Source organism: Pleurodeles waltl, chromosome 1_1 (assembly GCF_031143425.1).
Source record: "Pleurodeles waltl isolate 20211129_DDA chromosome 1_1, aPleWal1.hap1.20221129, whole genome shotgun sequence".
Taxonomy (NCBI): Eukaryota; Metazoa; Chordata; class Amphibia; order Caudata; family Salamandridae; genus Pleurodeles; species Pleurodeles waltl.
Window position 1 is genome coordinate 607,255,653 of NC_090436.1, and position 27,504 is coordinate 607,283,156.

The 27,504-nt window shown below is 46.0% G+C and overlaps 1 protein-coding gene across 1 annotated transcript in view; it reads left to right on the forward strand.

Annotated features, from left to right (window-relative positions):
- The window catches only part of MAN2A1 (mannosidase alpha class 2A member 1), a 652,784-nt gene extending 635,845 nt beyond the window's left edge, over nucleotides 1–16,939 (forward strand). The window contains exon 22 of the mRNA XM_069226405.1: nucleotides 13,453–16,939. Coding sequence (XP_069082506.1) covers nucleotides 13,453–13,605 — 153 coding nt within the window. The 3' untranslated portion in view covers nucleotides 13,606–16,939. The remainder of the gene's footprint in view (nucleotides 1–13,452) is intronic.
- Nucleotides 16,940–27,504: the final 10,565 nt, after the last annotated feature.

Sequence of the window (27,504 nt, forward strand, 5' to 3'; positions counted from 1 at the left end):
CTCAGCGCCTCCTGTTCATAGGGGCAGTACTGGATACAACATTGAATCGGGCCTTTCCTCCGCCTCAGCGGATTCAAGATATTCAGGAATTGGTTCCAATGTTTCGAAATGGAGCGGTAGTTCCAGTCCTCAAGGTCCTTCGTCTGCTCGGTCTGTTTGCCTCCTGCATACTGTTGGTCACGCATGCTCGCTGGCATATGAGGGCTCTTCAGTGGTGCCTCCGAAGGCAGTGGTCTCAACACAAGGGAGATCTAGAAGGTGCGGTCAAGATCTCCAGAGATGCTGCTGTGGATTTGAAGTGGTGGATTGCGAGCAACAATCTTTCGCAAGAAAAGCCTTTCACGCAGTCGCCAGCAGTGGCCACGGTCATAACGGATGCTTCCACTCTAGGGTGGGGAGCTCATCTGGGGGATCTGGAGATCAAAGGACTTTGGTCTCCAGAGGAACAGATGTTTCATATCAATCTGTTAGAGTTACGGGCTGTACGTCTGGCTCTCAAGGCCTTCCTCCCTTCCCTTCGTGGTCATTCAGTGCAGGTCCTGACGGACAATACTACCACGATGTGGTACATAAACAAACAGGGAGGAGTAGGGTCGTACCTTCTCTGCAGAGAAGCTCTTCGATTATGGTCCTGGGCAAAGGACCATCAGATTTGCTTGGTAGCAAATCATTTGGCCGGGGTCTTGAATGTACGTGCGGACAGTCTCAGTCACCAATTCTCGGCCGACCACGAGTGGCGTCTCCATCCAGATCAAGTCCGTTTAATCTTCCAGATGTGGGGGTTTCCTCGGATAGATCTGTTTGCCACTCGGGAGAACGCGCATTGTCCGTTATTCTGCAGCCTCCAGTATCCGGTGCAGGAAGCATTGGGGGACGCGTTTCTGATAACCTGGTGCGACCAGTTGCTTTACGCGTTTCCCCCCATACCCTTGATTCCTCGAGTGTTGAGGAAGATTCGCCAAGATCGGGCCCAAGTCATCTTAATAGCTCTGGATTGGCCAAGGAGGGTGTGGTACTCCGACCTTCTCCAACTCTCGCTGTGCCCTCCGCTCCGTCTCCCTCTCAGGGCAGACCTCCTCTCGCAGTCGCAGGGGCAGGTTTTACACCCCAACCTCCAGAGTCTACACCTACATGCCTGGAGATTGAACGGGGCAACCTGAGTTCCTTCTCTCTCCCGCCTGATGTAGTGGATGTTATATTAGCGGCCAGGCGACACTCTACTAAATCTATCTACGCTAATAGGTGGTCTAAATTTGTTGTGTGGAGAGAGACAGATTGATCCCTTACATGCTCATCTGTCGGACGTTTTGTCTTTTGCTCTGTCTCTAGCGCAGAAAGGTTGTGCAGTGGCTACCATTAAGGGTTATTTGTCGGCTTTGTCAGCCTTCATTTGTCTTCCAGACCAACCATCGTTATTTAAATCCCCTATTGTTCTCAGATTCTTGAAAGGTCTTCTAAATAAATATCCTCCAAAACCATTTGTTATGCCTCAATGGGATTTGTCCTTGGTCCTCACTTTCCTTATGGGGTCCCCTTTTGAGCCTATGCATTCTTGCCCCTTAAGGTATTTGGTTATTAAAACAGTCTTCCTGGTGGCTATAACATCTGCAAGGAGAGTGAGTGAGTTGCAAGCCTTATCGGTAAAACCCTCTTATACAACTTTTTATGGGGATAAGGTGGTGTTGAGGACCAAGGCTGCTTTCCTCCCGAAGGTTGTTTCACCCTTCCATTTGGCCCAGACAATTACTTTGTCCACGTTCTATCCTCCGCCTCATCCTTCAAAGGAGGAAGAGAGACTACATCGCTTGGACCCAAAGAGGGCGTTAAGCTTCTACATTGATAGAACGAAGGACTTCAGGCTGGAGGATCAGCTGTTCATCGGATACGTGGGCAAGAGGAGAGGAAAGGCAGTCCACAAGAGAACACTCTCCAGGTGGGTTGTTCTTTGCATTAAAATCTGTTACTCTTTGGCAAAGAAGGATCCTCCTGATGGCATTAGAGCTCATTCCACCAGAGCTAAGTCGGCCACTTCGGCCTTGGCCAGGGGTGTTCCTGTGGTCGACATCTGTAAGGCCGCAACTTGGTCGTCCCTTCACACTTTTGCGAAACATTACTGTTTGGACTCTAAGGTCAGAAGGGACGGCCATTTTGCACGGTCAGTGCTGCAGGATTTCTTGGTTTGACCATTTCGGTACTGCTTTGGGACTCTATTCATTAGGTGAGGAATCCACAGGTAGTTGTATCCATCAGAAGAACGAGTTACTTACCTTCGGTAACGACTTTTCTGGTGGATACATTAGCTACCTGTGGATTCCTCACGGTCCCACCCACCTCCCCGTTGCCTTTCTGGTCTTACCAAGTAATCCTTGAGTGCGCTCCTCTTGGTCTTTAAGGTTGCAATAGATGTTGTATATATGGATACTTGTATATATTTATATGTATATATATGTATATATCTTTTGTGTATATACATGATTTGCATATATTTGTTTGTTAAAAAAAATTAAAAAAAAGAGAGTTATATTAAATCTACAGCCATTTTATTGCAATGTTGTGTATTTTACAATGTTATGGGATGTTGCCTTGCTCTTTCATTGCATTGGGTTGTTATTCTCATGCACGTAAAAAATGTTGGTACTGTCGTCGGCACGTCGGCGAGGTCCTCTTTTTGCCTGTATGACGTCAGACGGCGTCGCGTGGGCTAGAGTGACGTCCTCGTCGACGTGCAGAGACTAGGAAGAAGATTTCCGTCGAATGCTGGCGCCATGGGAGTATTCATTAGGTGAGGAATCCACAGGTAGCTAATGTATCCACCTGAAAAGTCGTTACCGAAGGTAAGTAACTCGTTCATCTGGCTTTTTGGGTGATGTCCATTCAAATTTTATGGACAAGCCCTTTAATGGTACTCATCTCTCCGGAGAGAAGGCATACTTGGCGCTAGCAGCTTTTAAGGACTCGCAAGCTACGGCCACGTACTTGGGCCTCTTGGTGACCTCACGTCGCCAGTCTGCCTTCTGCCATTCCTTGATTCGGAAGGGATGTGCCAGCAACTGTCCTGTGCAAGCTTCCCAAGCTTTGCATGGGCACGATGCATACCGACCTTGTGGGTCAGGTAGCCGGAGGTCGGCCAGAACCACCAACCCCCTCAGCAGCTACAGCCCCTAAGCCCTCCTAATTTGACCCTAAAAGATCATGGGTGTCCAGATGGCAGGAGAATCCACCATCATCTCCATGGACAGGTGGGTTTTATAGATGATTCAGAGGGGCTATCCCCTTCAAGTCCTCCCCCCTATATCTCCAACACATGATCAGATGACATTTCCTGATACCTAAAAAAGGCAAGTGTCTTCGTCCTGTCCTAGACTCCCAAACCCTTAATCTCTTCCTCAAAAAAGTGAAATTCAAGATGCTCACTTTGGCTGAGGTCTTGTCTGCTCTAGACCATGCAGGACACATATTTCCATATTCCCATCCTGCCTGCCCACAACTGTTATCTGTGGTTTACGGTAGGCCACAAGCACTTTCAGTTCACTGTGCTCCCCTTTGGCCTTACCAGCGTCCCTTGGATGTTCACTAAGGTGATGGCGGTGGTTGCGGCTCATCTGCAGAGATCAGGGGTACTAGTCTTCTCGTATCTTGACAACTGGCTGTTAAAGGCAGGCTTAAACCAGGCAGTTGTCTCCCACCTCCTGACTACAGCTGACCGCCTGCATTCGCTGGGGTTCACTATAAACGTGCCAAAGTCACACCTGACTTCTCAGGATGCTCCATTTCATCGGAGCTGTTCTGAACACAGTGGATATTTGGGCTTATCTTCCCTAGCAGCGAGCTCAGGATATGTAGGCTATGACACTGATGTTTCAGCCTCTATCCTGGGTTTCAGAGAGAATGACTTTGAGGCTGCTGGGCCTCATGGCCTCCTGCATCCTGCTAGCAACTCATTCCAGGTGGCACATATGCAGGCTCTGCAGAGCTGAAGTTCCAGTGGTAACATAATTATGAGAATCTCTCTGACGTGGTCCAGATCTCAGCGGGAACTGCACAAATCCTGCAGTGGTGGCTAACGAACCGCGATTGGGTCAGAGGCAGACCCCTCTCACTTCCCCTGCCAGATTTCACAGTAGTGACAGATGCGTCACTCCTGGGATAGGGCGACCATCCGGGAAAGGTGGAGATCAGAGGACTCTGGTCACCAGTGGAATCTGGAGTCCACATCAACTTGATGGATCTCTAAGCAATCCGCCTGCCATTGAAAGCATTCCTACCCTCCATCAGAGAAGGCTAGTGCAGGTGTTCACGGACAACACCACCGCCATGTGATACTGCAACAAACAGGGTGGGGTAGGGGCATGGACCCTTTGTCAAGTGACCCTGCGTCTGAACATGGCTGGAACAGCAGGGCATATCCCTGGTGGTTCAACATCTGGCAGTTTCTCTGAATGCCAGAGCTAACGACCTTAGCCACCGGTGCCTAGCAAGTGGGTCTCCATCCGGAGGTGGCGCCAAGGTCTCTTTCAGCAGTGGGAAGAGCCTTGGTTAGGTCTGTTTGCCTCCGAAGAGAATGCTCAGTGTCAGCAGTTTTATGCACTGGAGATTTCATGGCGGCTATTGCTCGGAGATGCTTTTCATCTCGAGTGAAATTCACGACTCCTGTACAACTTTCCACCCATTCTGCTTCTGTACAGAGTTCTCAAGAAGATCAGGAACAACCGGCCCCAAGTCATCATTGTGGCTCTGGACTGGGCATGGAGAATCTGATACCTCAAGCTTCTGCACTTGAGCATCAATCCGCCAATCTGGCTGCCCCTTTGAAAGGATCATCTGGGTCCTCCTCCTTAACCTGTCATCTCTCCACCTTCTTGCCTGGAGAATGCATGGAGACAGTCAACAGCCTTTTTAATCTTCCACCCAGTGTGTATTCTGCCAGCCAGGCGTCCCTCCACCAAGATGATATATGCCTGCCCTAGGCAAACATTTGTAAATTATTGCACAGAAAATTCTATCAATCCTCTTTATGCCTCTATCTGATATTCTTCTTTTCATTCTTACCCTTGCCCAGTCGGGCTCTGCTCTGGGTAATCTTAAGGGCTATCTATTTGTTCTTTCTGCCTTCTGGGGGCTACCTGACCAACTCTCTCTGTTTAAGTTTGCTATTGTAAATAGATTTCCTAAAGGACTTGTACAAATGTTTCCCCCTTCACCCTTTATTATTCCTCAGTGGCACCTCATTTTTGTTCTCACCTACCTAATTGGGCCTGTGAATAATTGTCTCTCCACCTGTTTGCCATCAAGACAGCCTTTTTAGTGGCAATAACATCTGCCTAAAGGGTGAATGAGCTGCAGGCTTTGTCATCCAAGCCTCTATTCCTGTCTGTTTTGCAGACAAATTGGTGCTTCGCAGTAGGGCCACTTTCCTCCCATAAGTGGTGACCCCATTTCATGTGAGCTAGTCAGTCCCCTGCCCACTGTGTGTGCTCCTCCACATCCCTCTAAAAAAGAGGAGTGATTCCACAGTTTGGATCCAAAGAGTGTTGTTGTTCTACCTTGCCCGCACAAAAGAGTTCCGGGTGGATGACCAACTCTTTGTGGGGTATGTTGGAGCAAAGAAAGGTTGGTCAATACAGAAGCGGACCAGTTTGCTCTGGGTCATTCTCCGTATAAAGATCTGCTATGATTTGGAGGAAAAGCTGCAACCATTGCTTTAGCACGTGAAGTCCCAACCCTGGACATCTGCAAGGCAACAACAAGGGCATCTCTGCACACGTTTACCAAACACAGCTGCCTGGACAGTAAGGTCTGCAGAGATGGGCATTTCGTCATTCGGTCCTGCAGGACTTTTTAGTTTAGAAAATTTGTCCCCATCCCACTGCTGGGGACAGTATTGCTTGGATATCTATTCAAAGATAAGGAATCTGTGGCTAGATGTCTCTGCCAGATGAACAAATTACTTAACTGTAACTAATTTTCTGGTAGAGGCAATATCTAGCTGCAGATTCCTTACTGATCCACACATCTCCCCGCTCTGCAGATTTTTAGGGTTAGGAATGATCCCTTTCAGGGTCCTAGTTCGGACACACCAGTGTCAGTCCACTTCATGGCTCCGCGCCCTGGAGTAGAAAGTCGTTAAAAGTAACTGAAGCCCGCATGCTAAGGTGGCACCTGTATAGATGACCGTGTTGTCACTTCAGGCACCAACAACAATGCGTGGAACTAAATGGAGCTATCTACCAACACGCAGGGGTACTGCTTACGAAAAATCTTCTGGATACAGTCTGACGCCCGGGGAAATATAATGCTAAGGTATCTGCGGCTAAATATTGTCTCAACCAGATGATTCATTACCGAAGGTAACTTGTTCAATGTGATGCTTGACATGGTCCGCAGATTCACGGTCCCGCTGGGTCCAATGACCTTTACTCTCAGAGGCTGGCTGACACCATACCATCCAACACCCATTTTACCATTCCTGCCCTATCACCAGTTGTGTGTTGCGATTCCAACACTGGCTCTGATATTGATCTCATCATCTTTGGCAACGTACCTTATTACTTCCCCGGTGCCTCACTCAACTTCACCCGTGGTGCAGATGGTGCTGCTGGCGCGGCAACCAGCACAGCCTTTACCTCCTGCTCCTGGAACAACCCCACTGGCGTTGCAATCTTCTCTCCCTGAGTCTTTGCCTCTGATGGAATTTCCACGTCACTGCTCTAGAAAAGAGGCTCAATGCTCATGAACAGGATAGGTTCCTTTTTTTGGTGGCTCAGATCCTCATTGAGACCCCAGATGCTGGTGGTCCAAATACTTCTCCAGAGTGGGAACTATAGTCCCCAACTGGGATTCCTCTGCATGAGGTTACATCCCCCCCCTCGGTAATTAGGAAGGCAGCAGAGATGCTGGACCTTCACGGAGACTAAAGCCACCATCCTTACCAAGGTAATCCATATAGCTACCTATCCATCAGTGACCCTTGCTACCCTTCAGTGAGGCTTGACAGAACCTGTACTTACAGTTTGGAAAGAGCCAACAACTTTGCTGTAGTCAACAGTTCAATAGCAAGGTGCCACAGACTGACCCTTGGAGATCCAGTATTAATGTCTTCTGACCCATGACCGGAGAGCTTTGTAGTGTGCATCTCTTGTTCCTCCAAAATGTTTCCAGGTGCCTTTCCCTCCAACCCCTTAGTCAGAGAATCTAAGAAGACGGAACAAATTACAGAGAAGGTATTCTCTGCAGGGAGTATGGCACCTAAATACCTCAGTGCCACCTGGCTTCTAGGCATATATGCACATGCTCTCTGGGACATAGCACAGGCAGTTCTTCCAGACTTGCTGGATCACCTGCAGAGTCACTTTTCAGAGCTGGTAGGGAATGGTCAAGCCGCGGCCAATCAAGCCATACAGTTGGACGAGGATACAGCAAACTCTGTGGTAAGAGCTTTTGGAACAGCTATTTCCTATGACTCTGTGCATGGCTATGTAATTGTGGATTCTATCAGGATGCCCAGACAGCACAGATGCACCTTGCTTTAGATGGATTCCGCTCCTTGGGGCAAAAGGCGACTCAACCTAGAGAGGTTTAAGGACAGTAAAGTGACTGTCAGATCACTTGGCCTTCAGTTCCAAATGAGAGACTATTGCTAATTTGGGAAATTGTGAGGCTTCGCCAAAGGCTTTTTCTTTCGAGATCATCAACAACACATCCAACAGCAACAAAAGCAGCAACAGTTTCAGATTCCTTACCTTAGAATTTTCCCCCAGGTGTCAGACTGGATCCAGAGATTTTTTCTTCGAGCAATACCCTTGTGTGTCAGTAGGTGGCATCAGTCGACTCCGCTGGCATCGTTGGCATCGTAGTCGCCGTGATGACGTCAGGAGTAGTATATAGATGCCGCCTCAGCGCAGTGACGTCAGATTCTTTTCACGACTTTCTACACCAAAGCGCAGAGGCCCTGAATGAGGAAGCCCTGTCCCTAGAAATAAATTTGCAAGCGGGGAGAATGGGTGGACGGTAAGGAATCGGCAACTAGAATATGTCTCTACCAGATATATCGTTACCGAAGGTAAGTAACTTGTACATCTGATAGAGACTTCTAGTTGCAGATTCCTTACCTTAGAATGGATACCGAAGCAATGCCATCCTCGGAGGTGGGCTGCGAACGAAGATCATACTAGAAAGTCCTGCATGACCGAACGACCAAAGTAGCTGTCCTTACTGACCCGACTGCCCAGGCAGTAATGTTTAGTAAATGTGTGCAAGGATGCCCACGTAGCTACCTGGCAGATATTCAGGACAGGAACTCTGCGTGCTAACGCAATGGAAGCATCAGTTGTTCTGGTGGAACGAGCATGCAAGTCCTCAGGGTGTTGATTCGTTGCGAAAGCATAGCACAATTTGATGCAAAAAAGTACCAATCGAGAGATGGTAGGTTTTTGCGCCACCTTCCCTTTCTTCGCACCCACATATCCAACAAAGAGTTGATCGTCCACCCGGAAATCTTTAATACGATTGAGATAGAATGCCAACACTCTTTTTGGATCCAGGCGGTGGAGTCTCTCCTCATGAGAGGGATGTGGAGGTGCGTAAAAAGTAGGCAAAGTGATGGACTGGCCTACATGAAAAGGTGTAACGATTTTGGGAAGGAGGGAAGGAAGCCTTAGTGCATAACACCACTTTGTCAGGGTGCACAGACGAAAATGGGGCTTAGAAGATAGAACCTGAAGCTCACTCACTCTGCGAGCAGAAGTGATAGCAACAAGAAAAACAGTTTTGAAAGTAAGGAGCCGTAATGGACAATTGTGCATCAGCTCAAAGGGAGAACACATTAAGTAAGTAAGGACTAGATTAAGGTCCCACTGGGGCATGATAAACGGAGTGGAAGGAAACAAATAGGTGAGGCCCTTAAGGAATCGACTAACAATAGGAGATTTAAAGAGTGAAGGCTGGTCAGGCAACCTAAGAAAGGCTGAAATTGCCGATAAATAGCCCTTACGGATGCCAAAAACAAAAAAGGAATGAAAAAAAGAACCTCAGAAAGAGGACCAGGGAGGGGATCAACAGATTTGTTGGTAAACCATGCCACAAATGTATGCCAACGACAGCTGTAACTGTTTTGGTAGAGGGATGCCTAGCTGCCAAGATTATATCACAGACTTAAGGTTGAAAAGCTATCAACTGCTGCCGCTCAGTATCCACGCATGAAGGCGGAGATTGGACACGTTCGGGTGGAGAACGAGCCCCTGCTGCTGCAACAGAAGATCCTTCTGAAGGGGCAGTCTAAGTGGAGGATTGGTGGACATGCTCAGTAGCATAGGCGAAAAGGTGTAAAGGAGGCCGGAGTTCCACTCAAGATGAAATGCGTCTCTGAGCAAGTGCCGCCTTGGAAACTCTAACGCGCAAAACAGCTGACATTGCGCGTTCTCTGTGGACACGAATAGATCTAACCAAGGCTCTCCCCACTGCTGAAAGAGACCTTTCGCCACCTCCAGGTGGAGATGCCATTTGTGCTCGGCTATGCATCAACGGCTGAGTTCGTCTGCTCTGGCGTTAAGAGAGGCCGCCAGATGTTGAACAACAAAGGTGATGTCCTGATGTGCCAGCCATGTCCAGAGGCGCAGCGCCTCCTGACAAAGGGTCCAGGACCCTACTCCGCCCTGTTTGTTGCAGTACTACATGGCGGTAGTGTTGTCCATCAACACTTGGACTACTTTCCCTTTGAGAGAGGGAAGAAATGCTTTCAACGCAAGCCTGATCACCCGGAGCTCCAGAAGATTGATATGGAGTCCAGACTCTGCCGGAGACCAGAGACCTCTGATATCCGCCTCTCCCATGTGGCCGCCTGATCCCAGAAGTGACGGGTCCGTCACTATGGATAAATCTGGTTGGAGAGGGATCTGCTGTTGACCTACTGCTTATTCAAAACCCACCACTGCAGGTCTTCCGTAGCCCCCTCCGAGATTTGGACCATGTCGGAGAGATTTCCCTGATGCTGCGCCCACTGGAACTTCAAGTTCCACTGCAGAGCTCGCAAATGCCATCTGGCATTTGTCAGTAGCAAGATGCAGGAGGCCTTTGAGGCCCAGCATCCTCAGAGTCGGTCTCACCGAAACCCAAGATCGAGGTTTGCCATAGTCTGAAGGTGGGAGACTACTTTCTGGGGGGAGTCCACCTTCCACAGCCAGTCATCGAGGTAGGAGAAGCCTGAAACTCCCAACCTGCGCAGGTGAACTGTAACCACCGCCATCACTGAACACCCGAGGGGCACTGGTAAGGCCAAAGGGGAGCACTGTAAATTGAAAGTGATTGTGACCTACCATGAATCGTAGGTAAAGTCTCTGAGCAGGCAGAATCAGAATATGGAAATAAGCGTCCTGCAAGTCCAACGCTACCATTGAGTCTTCTGGGTCCAAGGCAGACAGGACCTGAGCCAGGGTGAGCATTTTGAACTTCTCCTTCTTGAGAAAGAGATTGAGGGCCCAATGGTCTAGTATAGGACATAAGCCCTTGTCTTTTATGGGCACCAGAAACTAGCGGGAATAACATCCATGACCACCTTCCGGTGCAGGGACTCTCTCTATGGCTCCCTTGGCCAAGAGAGACGCGACTTCCTGGTGAAGAAGTGCCAAATGATCCTCCAGTATACGGCTGAGTAATGGAGGCATGGCTGGTGGGGTAAATTCAAATGGGAGGGAGCAGCCCCTTTGACCTATCTGCGAGACCCACCTGTCCGTAGTGATGGATTCCCAGTGGGGCAGGTGATGGCGAATCCTGCCGCCAGCTGGACCAGAATCAGGGGACGGACTAGAAGGGTTTAGAGGCTGCAGCAAGGGTAGGTGTGGACTGGGCAGACCTCTGGTTCCCTGTCCCACGGCCATGTGGGATTCCGCGTCCCCGGCCACACAGCAGCCGTAGAGCATGGGTTGCATGGTGGCTGCGAAAGGGATGCAACAGGGAGACCCTTCTGTAGCCAAGAAAGGGGCGAAATGCGGACAGTTGGGGACAAGGGGTAGTGGAAAGGCCGAGGGACCGAGACGTAGCCCAGAAGTCCTTGAACCTCTCCAGCTCCGAATCCGCCTTGTCTCCAAAGAGATGGGAGCCGTCAAAGGTCTCCCCAGAGGAACCAGATGTACATATCCTGTCATCACAAATGATCTACCCAGAGAGTCGGTCTTTTCCAGCCCACATTGGATAGTGAACTTTGCCGCGTCTCTCCCATCGGTGACAGCTTGGGAGACAATAGCACGGGCCTCCTACGGGATCTGCAGCAGAACTTGCACGACCGTATCCCACAGAGAGTGAGTATAATGGCCCAAGAGGCATGCGGTGTTCACTTACCTCAGCGCAAGACTGGAGGAAGAAAAAATCTCCTTCCCAGATTGTTCCAGCCTTTTTGATTCCCGATTCAGGGGTGCAGAAGGGAATGCGCCCGGAGATGCAGATGCTTGGATAACAAGACTCAGGCATGGGGTATTGGGACAGGAATTTAGGGTCATTCGGGACAGGCCGATGGTGGCATGCGATTCTCCTGTTCACAGAGTCCCTGTGTTGGGTCTGGACCAAGTACTAAAAGGAGATCTTCGAGGGCTTCATTGACTGGAAGAAGAGGCTCAGATGTGGAAGTCCCTGGTTGAAGCACCTCCGTCAGGAGATTAGACCTGATCTGAACAGTAGGCAGCTCAAGGCCGAGGACCTCAGCCGCCCTGCTGACCACCATGAAATAAGGTGCTCCCTATGCCGAAGCCATGTTAGGAGGAGACAGCATGCCAGCGTCTGGAGAGGTATCCAGACCACTGGCCTCGCCCAACTCCTGTGCCCAGTCCAAGTTAGGGTCACCCTGGTATTCATAATGGTCCAGGTACCCCTCCAATCCTCCTCCGAATTCAAACCCATAAGAATAAGGATCAGAATCCAACATGGGGTGAATAGGCCCCATCGAGGTCCGACTCTGAGTCGTCTGGGATCAGGATCTGGTCGACGTCAGTGGTGGGCACCACCAACATCGGTGCGGCTCTGGAAGGGACTTCGTGGCCAGAGCTGCCGGCAAAGAACCCGAAGGCTCCCCAACCGAACCCATTTGGCCCAAGAGCACTGTAACGTGGTCGTACTGCCCAAAAATGAGGCGCATGGCCTTATAAAATTCTTTCAATTGGGCAGGTGTCGCCCTTGCTCCCGGAAACTCGGGGAGGCGCGGAGCGGACCCCAAAGCAGGTTCTAAAGGCAGCGTCCTCTGGCATAGTCACTCCTCCCGTGTCGCATCAGCCCAGCGATGGGGTGAAGTCAAAGGATGATGTGATTTCTTCAACATCTTCTTACGTTGACCAGAAGACTTCGAAGAAGACGAGTGGTGGTGGCTCCGCGACCGGTATCGAGACCTTCCTCTCGAGTGCCGGGCCGCCATAAACTTGAGGGACCGCTCCCTCCAGGCCTTCGGCTGCATGGCCTGGCACTCGGAGCAGGACGTCGGGTCATGGTCGCGCTCCAGGTACCACAAACAGATCCCATACTTATCCATCACCAACATCATGCGATGACAGTCCTCTCATGTTTTGAAGCCGGTCTTCGGGGACATCCCTCAGCGCACCAATAACTTCACAAAAACTCGACAAAAGAGTCGAAGTCGGTCCAAAATCTCTCCGGATTATCGCGGAAAGAAAAGAACAGACGTCACTGCGCTGAGTACTGCGACGTCTGTGTACTAGTCCTGATGTCATCACAGCGACTACGATGCTAACAATGCCCGCGGAGTCGACCAACACCACCTACCGGCGCGCAAGAGTATTGCTCGAAGAAAAAATCTCCGGATCCAGTCTGAACCCTGGGGGAAATTCTAAGGTAAGGAATCTGCAACTAGAAGTCTCTATCAGATACAGGGTTAGTCCCGCTAGAGTTCCGTTGTCAAGTCCAGTGCTAGAGTTCAGTTTGCTTTGAAGGGGGTAGCAAGGAGAAGGTCAGTCATTACTAGAGCACGAAGAGCTGATTCTCGCTGGAACTTCGCATCAGTTGATTGTCTCAGTTGGTGAGAATTGCAGGTCTTACGTTGCTGGTCGTTGCAGACAGTTGATGTCAGTGCGAAGAGCATGTTTCACTTGAGCTTCGAGTAGGCAGTTGTGTGCGGTTGATATCCACCTTTTCCCTTAGGAGTTTAAACTGATGCCAGCCAGGGGTCTATGACCCCAGCAGAGAAATGGTCTAGATGGAATGTTCAGCAAAGAATCTTGAAAGATTGTGGAGCTGGTTTTTGTCATTTTCTGCCTTTCCAAGATGGTGATCCCATACGAGGAGAGTCTGGTGCCTTCATTGCTTTATGAATAATATGTACAGTTATTTGCATCTACAGTAAATCTTTTAAATTGTGGGAAAAATAATATGGCGGTTTAATGTACTGATAAGTGTTTCCTGAATCTGCCAAATGTGTACATGTTCTTCAACACTATGAAATCTCTTTATTTTTTTCAGATTCTAGTTCACAAACTGTTCAAGGACCTAACTGTTGGAAGTCTTACACCCTCATCTTTAACTCTTATGCATTCATCAGCAGCTGCGAACAACGGTACTGTCATCCGAATGAAGCCAATGGAGATAAGTACGTTCCGAATTACACTTACATGATCCCGGCTTTAAACGAAAGTTCCGTCCCTCATGGCAATCTTGCAATAAAGAAGCACATTGTTCGCAGTTTCCAGAAACGGACACGTTTTTGATTGTCCTCATGAACAATGCCAAAAAAGCCATGCTGCAAAATATTTGTTTCAACACAAATTACCGAGAACGCTGCGGTAAAAAGGAAAGAGAGCAAATTTATAAGACTTTCTGGTCTCAGAACAGTTAAAATCTCAGGTGAAAGATGAATCGTTGGTCCTGTGGCTTTTTTATAAATTGTTTTGGTGTTTTCCCTTTAACTTATAGGAATACCGCGCAATTTCAGCAATCCTTTTTACATCTTGAAGTGAAGCACTTGGAGAATAGCTAATGGCCAAATACTTTTACATATTGAAGAAAATGAGTGGAATACAAAGCGCATTCCATGATGTGAGAAATGCGTCCTGTGCTCCAGCAAGGATCATTTTAGACATAAATGATTCTCAGCATTTACTGGAGCCTGAACAGTTCACTTTCACTATTGGTAAAACGTGAACAGCCGCATGTCTCCGATCATCGAAACCAATGTGAATTCTGAGTTGTGTTTTGCCAATTTGGCATAATGGGTTATGTGCAATGACAATGTTTCATGTAAAATAGGATCATGTATTATCCTGACTATATGTGGCCTTGCGGAGCTGCAGTAAAAGGTTATGTCTGTTTTTCAGGGTGGAGGGTTTCTTATTCCAAAAAATTCATACCAAGTTAAATGTGCCTTATGTTTTTTATACCTGTGTGCTACTGTGTCGGGTGGTTGTTTTTCTTTGAGTGAATTTGTAAACCATTGATCTGCAGCATCTTCATAGCAATGCGAACAGCAGTGATGTTCCGAAACAAACCTTCATACACCAAATGTGTGCTAAAATTACAAAAAAACATTGTGTTTTTTTTTTTTAAATATTGCAGTTTTATATACTCTCCTGTCACGAAAATGTAACCATGGGAGTACCATCATATTAATGCAACTTAATGTTAACTGCTGCCAAGGAACCCGCCAGTGCTGCACTATCCCGTCTGCTATGTTACGGGATATATATTTGTATTCTATAGACTGGGCTGGGCTGTGAGTTATGGCTGAAACAGATGTGCCTAAAATGTGCAACAATTTTGTAGAACCCAAATGGTCGCTGTGTGTGCACTCTGCCAGGTTTATTTCACCAGGTGCTGAATTATGCCTTTATTGCTGACCACTGTCGTGTGACTATATAGACATCTGTATCAACTGCTGGGCATCATTACAGATTAACCAGTTGTTTCATATACCAGTATCACTGCAGATGCTGATACCGTCATCCTGTAATAGCCTTTTTTTGCTAACACCGATGCAGATGCACCCTGAAAATATTTAAGGTTTTTTTTTTTTTTACGGTAGAAGTAAACGAAAAATGTACTTGTTCCTTGGAAACATACGTTTCATTCAGTACTACGCTGAACTGTAAATAATTATACTGCTATGGGGCAGAGGGTTTATTCAAAAAATGAATACTTTGCATCACCTACTTTCCTCTATTCCTTTAATCCTTCCTGCGTGCAGCAAAAAGAACTGTGCAGTCATGCATTTTCTTATTCTTATCAAACGTCGGATTGCTCATATATTCCTTGCTATAGGCAACAATACTATGTGTATGCTACCAGCGCCAAGTTTCTTTTTCAGGTGTCAGGCGGAAATTGTACATTGACCCAAATTTATGACCACAAAATCCCAAGGCTTTTAACAGTCTTGTTTTTGCCCCCTTACAATTTCTACCAGCGAACAATCAATTTAAGGTCTTTTTTATTAATGGCATTGGAAAAATGACTTGCATTTTGATAGAAAACTGCCAATGCTTTTTCTGCCTGTAAGGGTGGTCCTGCAAGGCTGTTCTTACTTAGTTGTGAGATTTCTCTCACTCTGTTTTTTTTCTGAATATGTGAGTGAATATCTTTGCTTAAATTGACTGGCTTAAGTTATGCCAGTTTTTAATACAGTAGTTTCAGTGAACATGGTCGAAGTCTCAACCCTATCTGCATCACCTAAGGTAAAACAGTTGTGATTCAGAATAAGCGACTGTTTCCGCCTACCTTAATAGCAATACCTGGTAGTTTTGAAAATAGTAATATCAAGTGGATTATATTTAGTGGCTCAACCTGCTCTCTCAGGTGACTGAATTGCTGCACTAATCTCAAAATGAGAGCAAACTGTGGGAAGTGGACTATCTGCTTCCATTATCTGCTAATTCCACCTCCGCAGAGACCTGGTAAGAGTGGGGTACCTTCTAGCGGTTAAACGAGGCCTTTACAATGTACTGTATGTTGAGATTTCCGCGATTCTCGTGGATCTAAACTGTGTGCATCATACTAAGAGCCTGGGATTATTTAAACAAATACTTGCATGTAAATTATTGTTTAAATTAGGCAGTACGTATAAAATGGCACAGAATTTCGTCACTTGTGAAACGGCACCAAAAATATTACTCTTGATAGCAGTTTCTTTTCATGCATTGATTTATATTGATGATTAAAGATACTTGGTTCCATTCTGGTAAAAGGCGAGTATTCGAAGATTTTGCAGCTCTGTTGTGTAACCTAAATGCTTTTAGCCAGAAGTTGGCCTGTTGTAATCATTGATGCTGTCGCTGATTTAGCTATGCATTAGTTCTCCTTTTTGCAGTCGCCGTTTTCTACACTTCGACATCATTTGAGATGTTTGACAGTAAAACAGATGAAATTCCGCCAGTGTGACAAAACATATGCAAGAACTTTCTGCCGAACTTGTTAGAACAGTACATTTCATAAAGTGAAATTATGCTCCAGAGTACCGTCGCCGTGCCCAAATTTTCATTGCCAATAGCACATTTCCAAAATATGTGCGACTGCAAGCAATTCCCTTAGTCATTAGGCATTTACAGGTATAGTGATTTGTTTCCTGCAACGAATGTGAAATATAATAGTTTTGCAGTTTACAAGAGTAGTAGGTTTTGGGACCATATACCTTTTTCTCTGTATTTTGATTCTTAAAGAACTGTTTTCAGTTTTTGAGTAAAGATGTGTGTGCTACTGTAAGAAAACAAGGCATTTCTGCCGCATCAAACATCTGGTATACAATTGTTGCACTAGAAATACTGACAGCCTTGATCTTTCTCCCATTTTTGAAAGGTATTTCTTGTGATTTTTACAATCCCTAACAGTGTCTCTTAAATGGAAATTATTAAATTGAAGTTTTTTTTATATCTTATCTTTGAAGGAATATATTTTTGAAGGGACGGGATAATATAACATTGTAAAAATGATCTCTAAATAATAAAACATATAATTTAAAATGTTACAGTGTGTTGTGTAATAGCTTTTTTTGGGAGACTTGTGGGAGTGGGGTGGGATGGGGAGGAGGTTCCTGTAAACAATTTTTCACAGCAGGATAGAGTGCAGCCATTGTATTTCTGGATACTTTTCTTATCTTAACGAACTACAAAAATGCAAATAATCCATCATGGGATATTCACTAATAATTACGACTACAAAATATCTCCACCGGCGTGTAGGAATTAAGGAACACTTTTACAAGCGAAATTTACCTTTCTAACCGAACACGAATCGCCTCCTGTAGCAGGACACTTGGAAACAAACGAAACCGGAGTCTCAAAAAAAGTTGGTGCGTTTATTTCATCGTAAAAAAGGGACCCACGCACGTAGCTGCCTCTCCGTCCACAGTCTGGAATAACGGCTAACTCGGATTCAAGCCCACCGCACTCCAGAACCCAGACGGTAAGCCAATGAAACAAAAGTTCCATTGAAGCCACGTTCTTCATATACATGTTACAACATCTTCCTCCCTTATAATAAATTAGAAAAAAAAAAACCATTAAGACAGAATAAAATCTCGGAATTTAACAGGTAAATTAATTTGTCCCAAACTTCTAGTTGTAACGCATTTTGAATTAGCATCATCAATGTTTTTGTCACCATCATTACCATCCGGATCTGAACCATTAGCACTAGACTGATGATCAGGAACATAACCTTGAACCTCAGAATCATTCATGTGACCAGAATTTAAATTATAAGATTTCAAAGACCGCTCACATGCAATTTCTTGCAAATCTGTTGATAACATTGAATCCTCCTCTTCCTTTAAATGAGACATGTTCCTGAAAATCTTGAGTGGGTCAGAATTAATAGGAATCACACAACTTCTGCTCCACCAACCTCGTCCATCTAATAATACAGAAGCTCTGGTAACTTTGAGAACTTTAGATGGAAAATAATATCTAGATTGATTCTCCTTTCCTTACTCTAAAAGTTTTTTTTAGTAGAACCCAATCATTGACCTTCAATTCAACTATTTTAGTAGTGAACCTGTGATCAAAATTACGTTTCTGCTTAAGTTGTTTATCAAAAACAGTACTTCTCATGGTGTTATTAACCCCCAACTGAGATTTTTTTGTCAATATCACTTAAAACATGAAACATCCACCTTGGCACGAGTTTGGTTCTGGGATCCCTTCCCCTCAGCAACTTGAATGGAGAACAACCTGTAGTTGAATGGGGAGTAGATAGGTATGCCCAAATTTTCTCTTGCAGAAATTCTGCAACATCAACGTTTGATGCTAAAGATGTTTGAATTCCTTCCTTAAGAATCCGATTGACCCTTTCTATTAATCCATTTGCTGAAGGATTGTGAAGTGCCACTCTGAGATGTTTGATGTCATGTAAAGTCAAAAAATCTGAAACATTTTTAGACAAAAAAATGTGAACCATTGTCCGTAACAATTGTGTTGACAGGCCACTCTGACCTAAACAATTTGCTTAAAAAACTGATAACCACATCCGAATCCGTTTCAGAAGAGAAAGAATAATAAACCCATTTTGAAAAATAATCCACCACTAAATATCTCATGTGCCTTGGTAACAAATGAAATGGCAAGAGAAGTCTAAAGCAACTTTATCCCACGGTTTCTCTGGCAAAGGAACAGGATATAAAGGCTTAGGGACAGTCCTCCAATGTTTATCTGAAACAATACATTTGGGGCACCTGTTGATAAGAGGTAACTTGCTTATCTAAACTTGGCCACCAATAAGACATTAAAATTTTTCTGGAGGTAGCGGAAATACCCAAATAACCCTTGTGAGCTAGTTTAATTATCTTGTCCCTAATATTGGTAGGAGGAACAATGAGATCACCCCTCAGACAAAAAACATTTTCAACTGTGAGCTCATTAGACACATGATTAAAAGCTCTAAGTTCCCCTGACAGACTTCTCTCCGCTGGCCATTTGGTCTTCAAAAATCCTACTACCTTAGACAAAATAGAGTCCGAGGACATAGCAGACACCCACTCTTGCTCCGAAACATGATTGTTAGACACAGCCAAAATGTCCAACAGGGCTACCACACATTCTTTTTCTGCATCAATTTCCACTGAGGCCTCATAGGGTAAAGGCAAACGAGACAAACAATCTCCACGAAAGTTCATGCCTCCTTGCACATATTTCAGTACCAGGTTGTATTCTTGCAACTTGGATAGAATACGAACTAATCGTGCCGATGCTTTACCCAGACCATTACCATTCAACAAATGAACTAAAGGTTTATGATCTGTGAACACCTCACACCTATTGCCCCAAATATAGGTTCTAAATTTCTAAACTGCCCACACACAAGCTAGGGCCTCTCTTTCGATGGTGCTGAAATGTTTCTCCGCCTCCGATAACATCCTAGACGCAAGAGCAACAGTATTTTCACCACCATTCACCCACTGGCCAAACACAGCTCCAATTCCAATTAAACTGGCGTCTACCATGACAAATGGATTACCCTCAGGATCAAAGGGTTGTAATGCAGGAGCATTGATAACTAAATTCTTAACTCTATCGAATGTAGAATTTAAATCATTTGTCCATTCAAATTTAGTTCCTTTTTTAAGTAATGATCTAAGAGGTTGCACTTCCATGGCATACCCCGGAACAAATCTAGCATAATATTCACAAAGCCCCAGGAAGGATTTTAACGCATCTTTGTCAGAGGGTGGACATGCCTTTCTAACCACATCCACATTGCTAAATTTAGGTCTGATTCCCTCACCAGAAATGACATAACCAAGATATTCTACCTCATTGACAAACAATTTACACTTCCCAGGCTTTACTGTCATGCCCTTTTCCCTAAGGATACTTAAAACCTTATTTTAAATTTCTAAATGTTCTTTCTCTGACACTGTGTGTATCAAAATGTCGTCTTGGAAAGCCAAGACTTGAGTCAAGTCAGCAAATAGATCGTCCATCAACTTTTGAAAAACGCTTGCTGCTGAAGCCAGACCAAAAGGCAAGCGTAAATATTTGAATACTCCAAACGGAGTTACAAAAGTGGTTATTTCTTGAGAAACTTCACTCAACGGAATTTGGTGGTACGCAGAGTGAAGGTCTGTGGTTGAAAATACTTTGGATGTACCCAGACTCGTAATCATTTCTTGAATACGTGGAAGAGGATGACTATCTATGACAATGTTTTGGTTAACCGATCTCAAGTCAACACATTGGCCCTCATTCGGACCTTGGCGGGCGGCGGAGGCCGCCCGCCAAAGTCCCGCCGTCAAAATACCGTACCGCGGTCGCAAGACCGCGGCGGGTATTTTGACTTTTCCCCTGGGCTGACGGGCGGCCGCCGAAAGGCCGCCCGCCAGCCCAGGGGAAAACGACCTTCCCACCATGAAGCCGGCTCGTAATCGAGCCGGCGGAGTGGGAAGGTGCGACGGGTGCTACTGCACCCGTCGCGTATTTCACTGTCTGCTATGCAGACAGTGAAATACTAGCGGGGCCCTCTTACGGGGGCCCCTGCAGTGCCCATGCCATTGGCATGGGCACTGCAGGGGCCCCCAGGGGCCCCGCGACACCCCCTACCGCCATCCTGTTCCTGGCGGGCGAACCGCCAGGAACAGGATGGCAGTAGGGGGTGTCAGAATCCCCCATGGCGGCGCAGCGAGCTGCGCCGCCATGGGGGATTCAAATGGGCAACGGAAAACCGGCGGGAGACCGCCGGTTTTCCATTTCTGACCGCGGCCAAAGCGCCGCGGTCAGAATGCCCAAGGGAGCACCGCCGGCCTGTCGGCGGTGCTCCCGCCCCCGTTGGCCCTGGCGGTGCAACACCGCCAGGGTCATAATGAGGGCCATAGTCTCAACTCGCCGTTTTGTTTCTTGGTAATTACAATGGGTGATACCCATTCTGAGGCATCTGCAGGAGCGATTATCCCTTGAGATTGAAGTTTATGTAATAAGGATTTCAAATCTGCTCTTACACTGAGGGGTATGGGTCTCACCTTATGCACAACGGGAGTTGCACCTTTCTTGAGTTTAATACTATGCTCATAGCCCAGAACTTTCCCAATTTGGTCTTTGAAAACTTCTGGAAACAAATCAATAATGCTTTGCGTAGTGTCTTTAGATATGCATACATTGGCTACCGAGTCTGATAGTAATAAATCAGGTAAATCCCCTAAAATCACAGGAACATCATGGCCAGGACGCAATATTATTCCCAAACGTGCTAAATCCTTCCAGCCCACAATGTTACGCCCTTTGACAGCAACATAAATTTTCGTTACAATGGATCTACCCAGACATTGTATATCTGACACAAAATAACCCAAAAGGTTAATGTCTTGTTCCCCAAATGCTTTGGGGCAACATCAGGATATTGTAAGTCAATAGAACCTCTCCACAAGTTAAAAAACGTGTGATCTGCCAATATCGTAATGGGGGCTCCTGAATCGGCCAAAACAGGAATGGTTTGAGAACGAATCACTACATCACACACAGCCCCTTTAATAACTTTCTCAGTTTTCCCACCCTGACCAACCGGAAAGTCAATGGTTAATAACATATTAGAAAATTGATTAGAAGACTGAGCAATTTCTTCATCAACATCAACACTGTTGATCTTAACCTTACTATAAGAGCCTCTATTTAAGGGTTGTGACTGGCACACAGCTTGAAAATGCCCCACTTTTCGACAATTATTAAATTTTTTGCCATGTGCCAGACAGGAAGTGTCATTACCAATATGAAATTTTGAGCCACAACGGAAACACAGTTTTGAGTACTTAACCCCTTTAGTCTTTGCCTGTTTGGTCAGTTTATTATGAATGGCATAAACATCCTCTTTGTCACTAATAAGATCAACAGTGCTGTTCTGACTAGCTAAAACTTTGGAAGTATTTATGGACCTTTCAATCCCTTTGGCCAAAACCAACACTTCATCCAAGGTTGGATTACAACATGACAGAAGTCTTTCTTGAATCTTTTTGTGAAAACAATGAAACACAAACTGATCCCTAATATAAATATCAATATTTGCACCAAATTCACATTTAGCTGCTAAGACTCTCAGATTAGCGATATACTCCTCAATTGATTCATCACTCATTTGTTTGCGCATGGCAAAATTAAACCTTTCTAGTAGTACATCAGAGTCCCCAGAATAATGCTTTGCCATACGTTCTTTCGCTTCAGTATAGCAGTTCCATAATGCGTTGCCTCCAGCAGGAGATGAAATAGCTGGTAGATTATCAAATATTCTTTGAGCTGCAATTCCTAGATGGTTGAATATTAAAGCTTTCTTTCTGTTAGGAGAAAAATCCACAGCATCAATGGCTGCCAGATAGTTTTCAAAAATGCGGATCCATTCAGCCCATTTAATGTCAGGTTTACCTGCTTTCTGTAGAAATACTGGTGGTTGTACAATATTAAAATTAGATGTCATTATAAATTTGAAAAAATTAAACAAATGTGTGTATATATATATATATATATATATATATATATATATATATATATATAAATATATGTTTTTTTTCTTTATTTTTTTTAATAGAACACAGTAGCCAAGGCAAAGCCTGAAGAACCACGTAGGGGGTGTGTGCACCAACACGAAGAATCAGTTTTTTAAAAAGACGATAGCAGTTCCAGTTTAAACAAAGCTACGTCTTTAAAGAATCACGAGAAATCCGTTACCAATGGCAACCAGAAAACATTCCTGCGTAGCGCGGTGATTCGCGAGTAAACGGTCACCAAGGTAACTTTAAAAGCGTCTCTGCATGACGCGTGTAGAGCGCGAGGATTGCATCACCATAGTAACCATGGCCTTCACAGTAACGTAAAGCGTAAGGCCTGTCCAATTAAAGAAAATAATGTGCCCCTCCTACTCACACCTTCCAGCGTAACCAATAGCTTCGCAAGTCTCTTCTTCAAGATTATCCTTTTTCACCAAAGATGAAAAGACACCGGAACACCGGATACCAAAAGGTAGCAACTTCCCGATAGGTCCCATTTTTTGGCGAACCCCACTCCTGGTACCAAATATGTAGCAGGACACTTGGAAACAAACGAAACCGGAGTCTCAAAATAAGTTGGTGCGTTTATTTCATCGTAAAAAAGGGACCCACGCACATAGCTGCCTCTCCGTCCACAGTCTGGAATAACGGCTAACTCAGATTCGAGCCCACCCCACTCCAGAACCCAGAGGGTAAGCCAATGAAACAAAAGTTCCATTGAAGCCACGCGCGAGTATTACATATACATATTACACCTCCCTATGTAAATCCTAAGGATATTTCTGGCCATTCATTGTATGCCTCGTCATTCCCTTTATTAAAAAACAAGAAAAATGAAATAAAACTGCAGATTGCAGTACTGCTTCACAGAGCAAAAACGCACTATTTTTGTCTACTGTGCTATCCCAGATGGCACAGCTTTGGTGGTTTACTTTCTTCATATTTGTACTCTTTTGAGACAGGATCTCTGCTTTGCCCATTTCACGTTGGATTTTCTTGTCAGAATTAGGTTTTTAGCTTCACTGTTTGACATCTACATGTACAGATTTACATTATCAGTATTTCATTGAAGGTTTCAGCAGTTGGATGTGTTTCTTCTGTCAATAATGGCTTCATTATTTGTGCAGTTGATTTAATGTAAAATAAATAATCTCAAAGTTACTTATTCCTTCAGCATTCTTTTTACGCCTGAATGTCAAACAGAAGTGGTATGCCTCATCTTCTAGACAAAGTCTTTATACTCTCTGAGGGGGTCAGACTGGCAAGCGCTTGTGAGGGAAAAAAAATATATATTCCAGAGGCTCTTTGTATTCTTCTGCCCACAGCAGAAGAAAAGGCCTAGGGGAGCTCCTGCCTCCACCTCATCACTAAACAAACTGAAGAAAGCAAGGGAGCACCACTTACATCACAAACGCCATTGTGTACAGCATGGACTTCAACAAGAGGGTCATCATTACTGGTATTAAATCATCGGACATTCAGAGGCATTTCAATGCATGCTGTCAAGGGTATTGTTGAAGTGGATGGCATTGAGGACTTCTCTGTCAAGTTATGACATTGAGACCCTTGATGCTGAAGAACGTTCAGTCAAGTGAAATGTTTTTTTTTTCTTTTAAAAGTTGCCTAGGCTTGCAAATCAGCTACCTCGAGATCTGTACACCCATTTACTATACATTGCTGCCTAGATTTTGGTTCCACGAAGCTTGCACACGGTGGCCAGAATTTTAAGCACAATTTATCGGTTTAATTTTGCTAAAGTAAAATACAGTTTGATGTATTATGAGATTATCAGTTTCCTTTTAATGTATTCCCCAGGGTGTCTGATGGAGCTTTATACTGTATTCATTAAAGACCTCATGATGGTGAAGTGAAAGTTACTCACTGACATCATGGACTTCTTCACTAAATTTATAAAACAACACAATTTCTAGCTGCAGATTCCTTACATTAGAATTATCCCCAAGCGTCAGACAGAATCTGGACATTTGTTCACATGCATTACCCCTGCGCACCAGTAGGTTGCGTCATTCATGACGGAAGTGACATGCGCTGTCCCTATATAGATTCTCCCCCTACCGTGGCTATAGAGAGAGCGTCCTTAGCAAAGGTGTTGAGGGTGGCAGAGGTTCTGGACCTCAGCCTGCCTTCGGTGGCAGTCAAGACAAATGCTTTGACAGAAGTGCTTCATTCAGGAGTGTCCCCATCCAAATGGCTTCCCCCTTTTTAATGAAGCTCTTACTTATGTCCTACTTGGATCCTGGTCTAGGCTCGTCGCAGGGTTTCCTGAGAATAGTATGATTGTCCTCTGCCACCGTCCGACTCCTGGGTACCCAAACTCTTCTCACAGCATCCCACCCCAGAGAGGTTAGTAGTCCAAATATCTTTCTCTCGTATAAATCCTGGCACATTCCCCACTACTCCCCTGTATAGGGAATCATAGAGACTCGAAAGCTTAGGGAAGAAAATGTCAGCCTAGCACTGCAGTCTGTGAACACCGCATGTCTTTTGGACTGCTCCTTCCACACTCTGTGGGATTCATTGCGCAGGCGCTGCCAACAGTCCTGGAGAAGGGCCAGACCGTACTCTCCCAGGCTGTTGCTGATGGGTAGGACACAGCTAAGTTCACAAGTCGATGTGGACTGGATACCACTGACTCACTGGGCAGAGTTTATTAGATGGCGGCTGTAGGAAGTTGGCTCTGTATATACTATTTCAAAGTAAGAAATAGTGTGCACATAGTCCAAGGGTTCCCCTTAGAGGTAAGATAGTGGCAAAAAGAGATAATTCTAATGCTCTATTTTGTGGTAGTGTGGTCGAGCAGTAGGCTTGTCAGAGGGTAGTGTTAAGCATTTGTTGTACACACACAGGCAATAAATGAGGAACACACACTTAAAGACAATTCCAGGCCAATAGGTTTTTATATAGAAAAATATATTTTCTTAGTTTATTTTAAGAACCACAGGATCAAGATTTACAAATAATACTTTAAATGAAAGGTATTGCACTCCGGTATCTTAGGAACTTTAAATTATCACAATAGCATGTACAGTTTTGGCAATAAGCTATTTTAAAAGTGGACAATGTGCAAAAATCAACAATTCCCGGGGGAGGTAAGTAAATGTTAAGTTCACAGGTAAGTAAAACACTTACAGGGTTCAAAGTTGGGTCCAAGGTAGCCCACCGTTGGGGGGTCAAGGCAACCCCAAAGTTACCACACCAGCAGCTCAGGGCCGGTCAGGTGCAGAGGTCAAAGTGGTGCCCAAAACACATAGGCTTCAATGGAAATAGGGGTGCCCCGTTCCAGTCTGCCAGCAGGTAAGTACCCGCGACTATGGAGGGCAGACCAGGGGGGTTGTGTAGGGCACCGGGGGGGACACAAGCAGACACAGGAAGTACACCCTCAGCGGCACAGGGGCAGCCGGGTGCACAGTGCAAACAGGCGTCGGGTTTTCAATAGGTTTCAATGGGGAGACCCGGGGGTCTCTTCAGCGATACAGGCAGGCACAGGGGGGGGGCTCCTTGGGGTAGCCACCACCTAAGCTAGGAAGAGGGTTGCCTGGGGGTCGCTCCTGCACTAGAGTCTGGTTCCTTCAGATCCTGGGGGCTGCGGGTGCAGTGTGTTTTCCAGGCGTCGGGTTCCTTGAAGCAGGCAGTTGCGGTCAGGGGAAGCCTCTGGATTCCCTCTGCAGGCGTCGCTGTGGGGGTTCAGGGGGGTCAACTCTGGCTACTCACGGGCTTGCAGTCGCCGGGGAGTCCTCCCTGTAGTGTTGGTTTTCCGCAGGTCGAGCCGGGGGCGTCGGGTGCAGAGTGGAAAGGCTCACGCTTCCGGCGGGAAACGTGTGATCTTTAAAAGTTGCTTCTTTGTTGCAAAGTTGCAGTTTAGTTGAACAGGGCCGCTGTCCTCGGGAGTTTCTTGGTCCTTTTAGATGCAGGGTAGTCCTCTGAGGCTTCAGAGGTCGCTGGCTGGACCCTGGGGGACGCGTCTCTGTTGCAGTTTTTCTTGAAGTGGGGAGACAGGCCGGTAGGGCTGGGGCCAAAGCAGTTGGTGTCTCCGTCTTCTCTGCAGGACTTCAGGTCAGCAGTCCTTCTTCGTCTTCAGATTGCAGGAATCTAGTTTCCTAGGTTCTGGGGTGCCCCTAAATACTGAATTTAGGGGTGTGTTTAGGTCTGGGAGGGCAGTAGCCAATGGCTACTGTCCTTGAGGGTGGCTACACCCTCTTAGTGCCTCCTCCCTGAGGGGAGAGGGGCACATCCCTATCCCTATTGGGGGAATCCTCCAAAACCAAGATGGAGGATTTCTAAAGGCAGGGGTCACCTCAGCTCAGGACACCTTAGGGGCTGTCCTGACTGGTGGGTGACTCCTTGTTTTTCTCATTATCTCCCCTGGACTTGCCGCCAAAAGGGGGGGCTGTGTCCAGGGGGCGGGCATCTGCACTAGCTGGAGTGCCCTGGGGCATTGTAACATGAAGCCTGAGCCTTTGAGGCTCACTGCTAGGTGTTACAGTTCCTGCAAGGGGGAGGTGTGAAGCACCTCCACCCAGAGCAGGCTTTTGTTTCTGTCCTCAGAGAGCACAAAGGCCCTCACCACATGGGGTCAGAAACTCGCCTCTCAGCAGCAGGCTGGCACAGACCAGTCAGTCCTGCACTGAACAATTGGGTAAAATACAGGGGCCATCTCTAAGATGCCCTCTTTTGTGCATTTTTTTTATAAATCCAACACTGGCATGAGTGTGGGTTTATTATTCTGAGAAGTTTGATACCAAACTTCACAGTATTCAGTGTAGCCATTATGGAGCTGTGGCGTTCGTTTTTGACAAACTCCCAGACCATATACTTAATATGGCCACACTGTACTTACAATGTCTAAGAATAGACTTAGACACTGTAGGGGCATATTGCTCATGCAGCTATACCCTCACCTGTGGTATAGTGCACCCTGCCTTAGGGCTGTAAGGCCTGCTAGAGGGGTGACTTACCTATGCCACAGGCAGCATTTTGTGTGCATGGCATCCTGAGGGGGATGCCATGTCGACTTTTCCTTTTTCTCCCCACCAACACAAACAATCTGC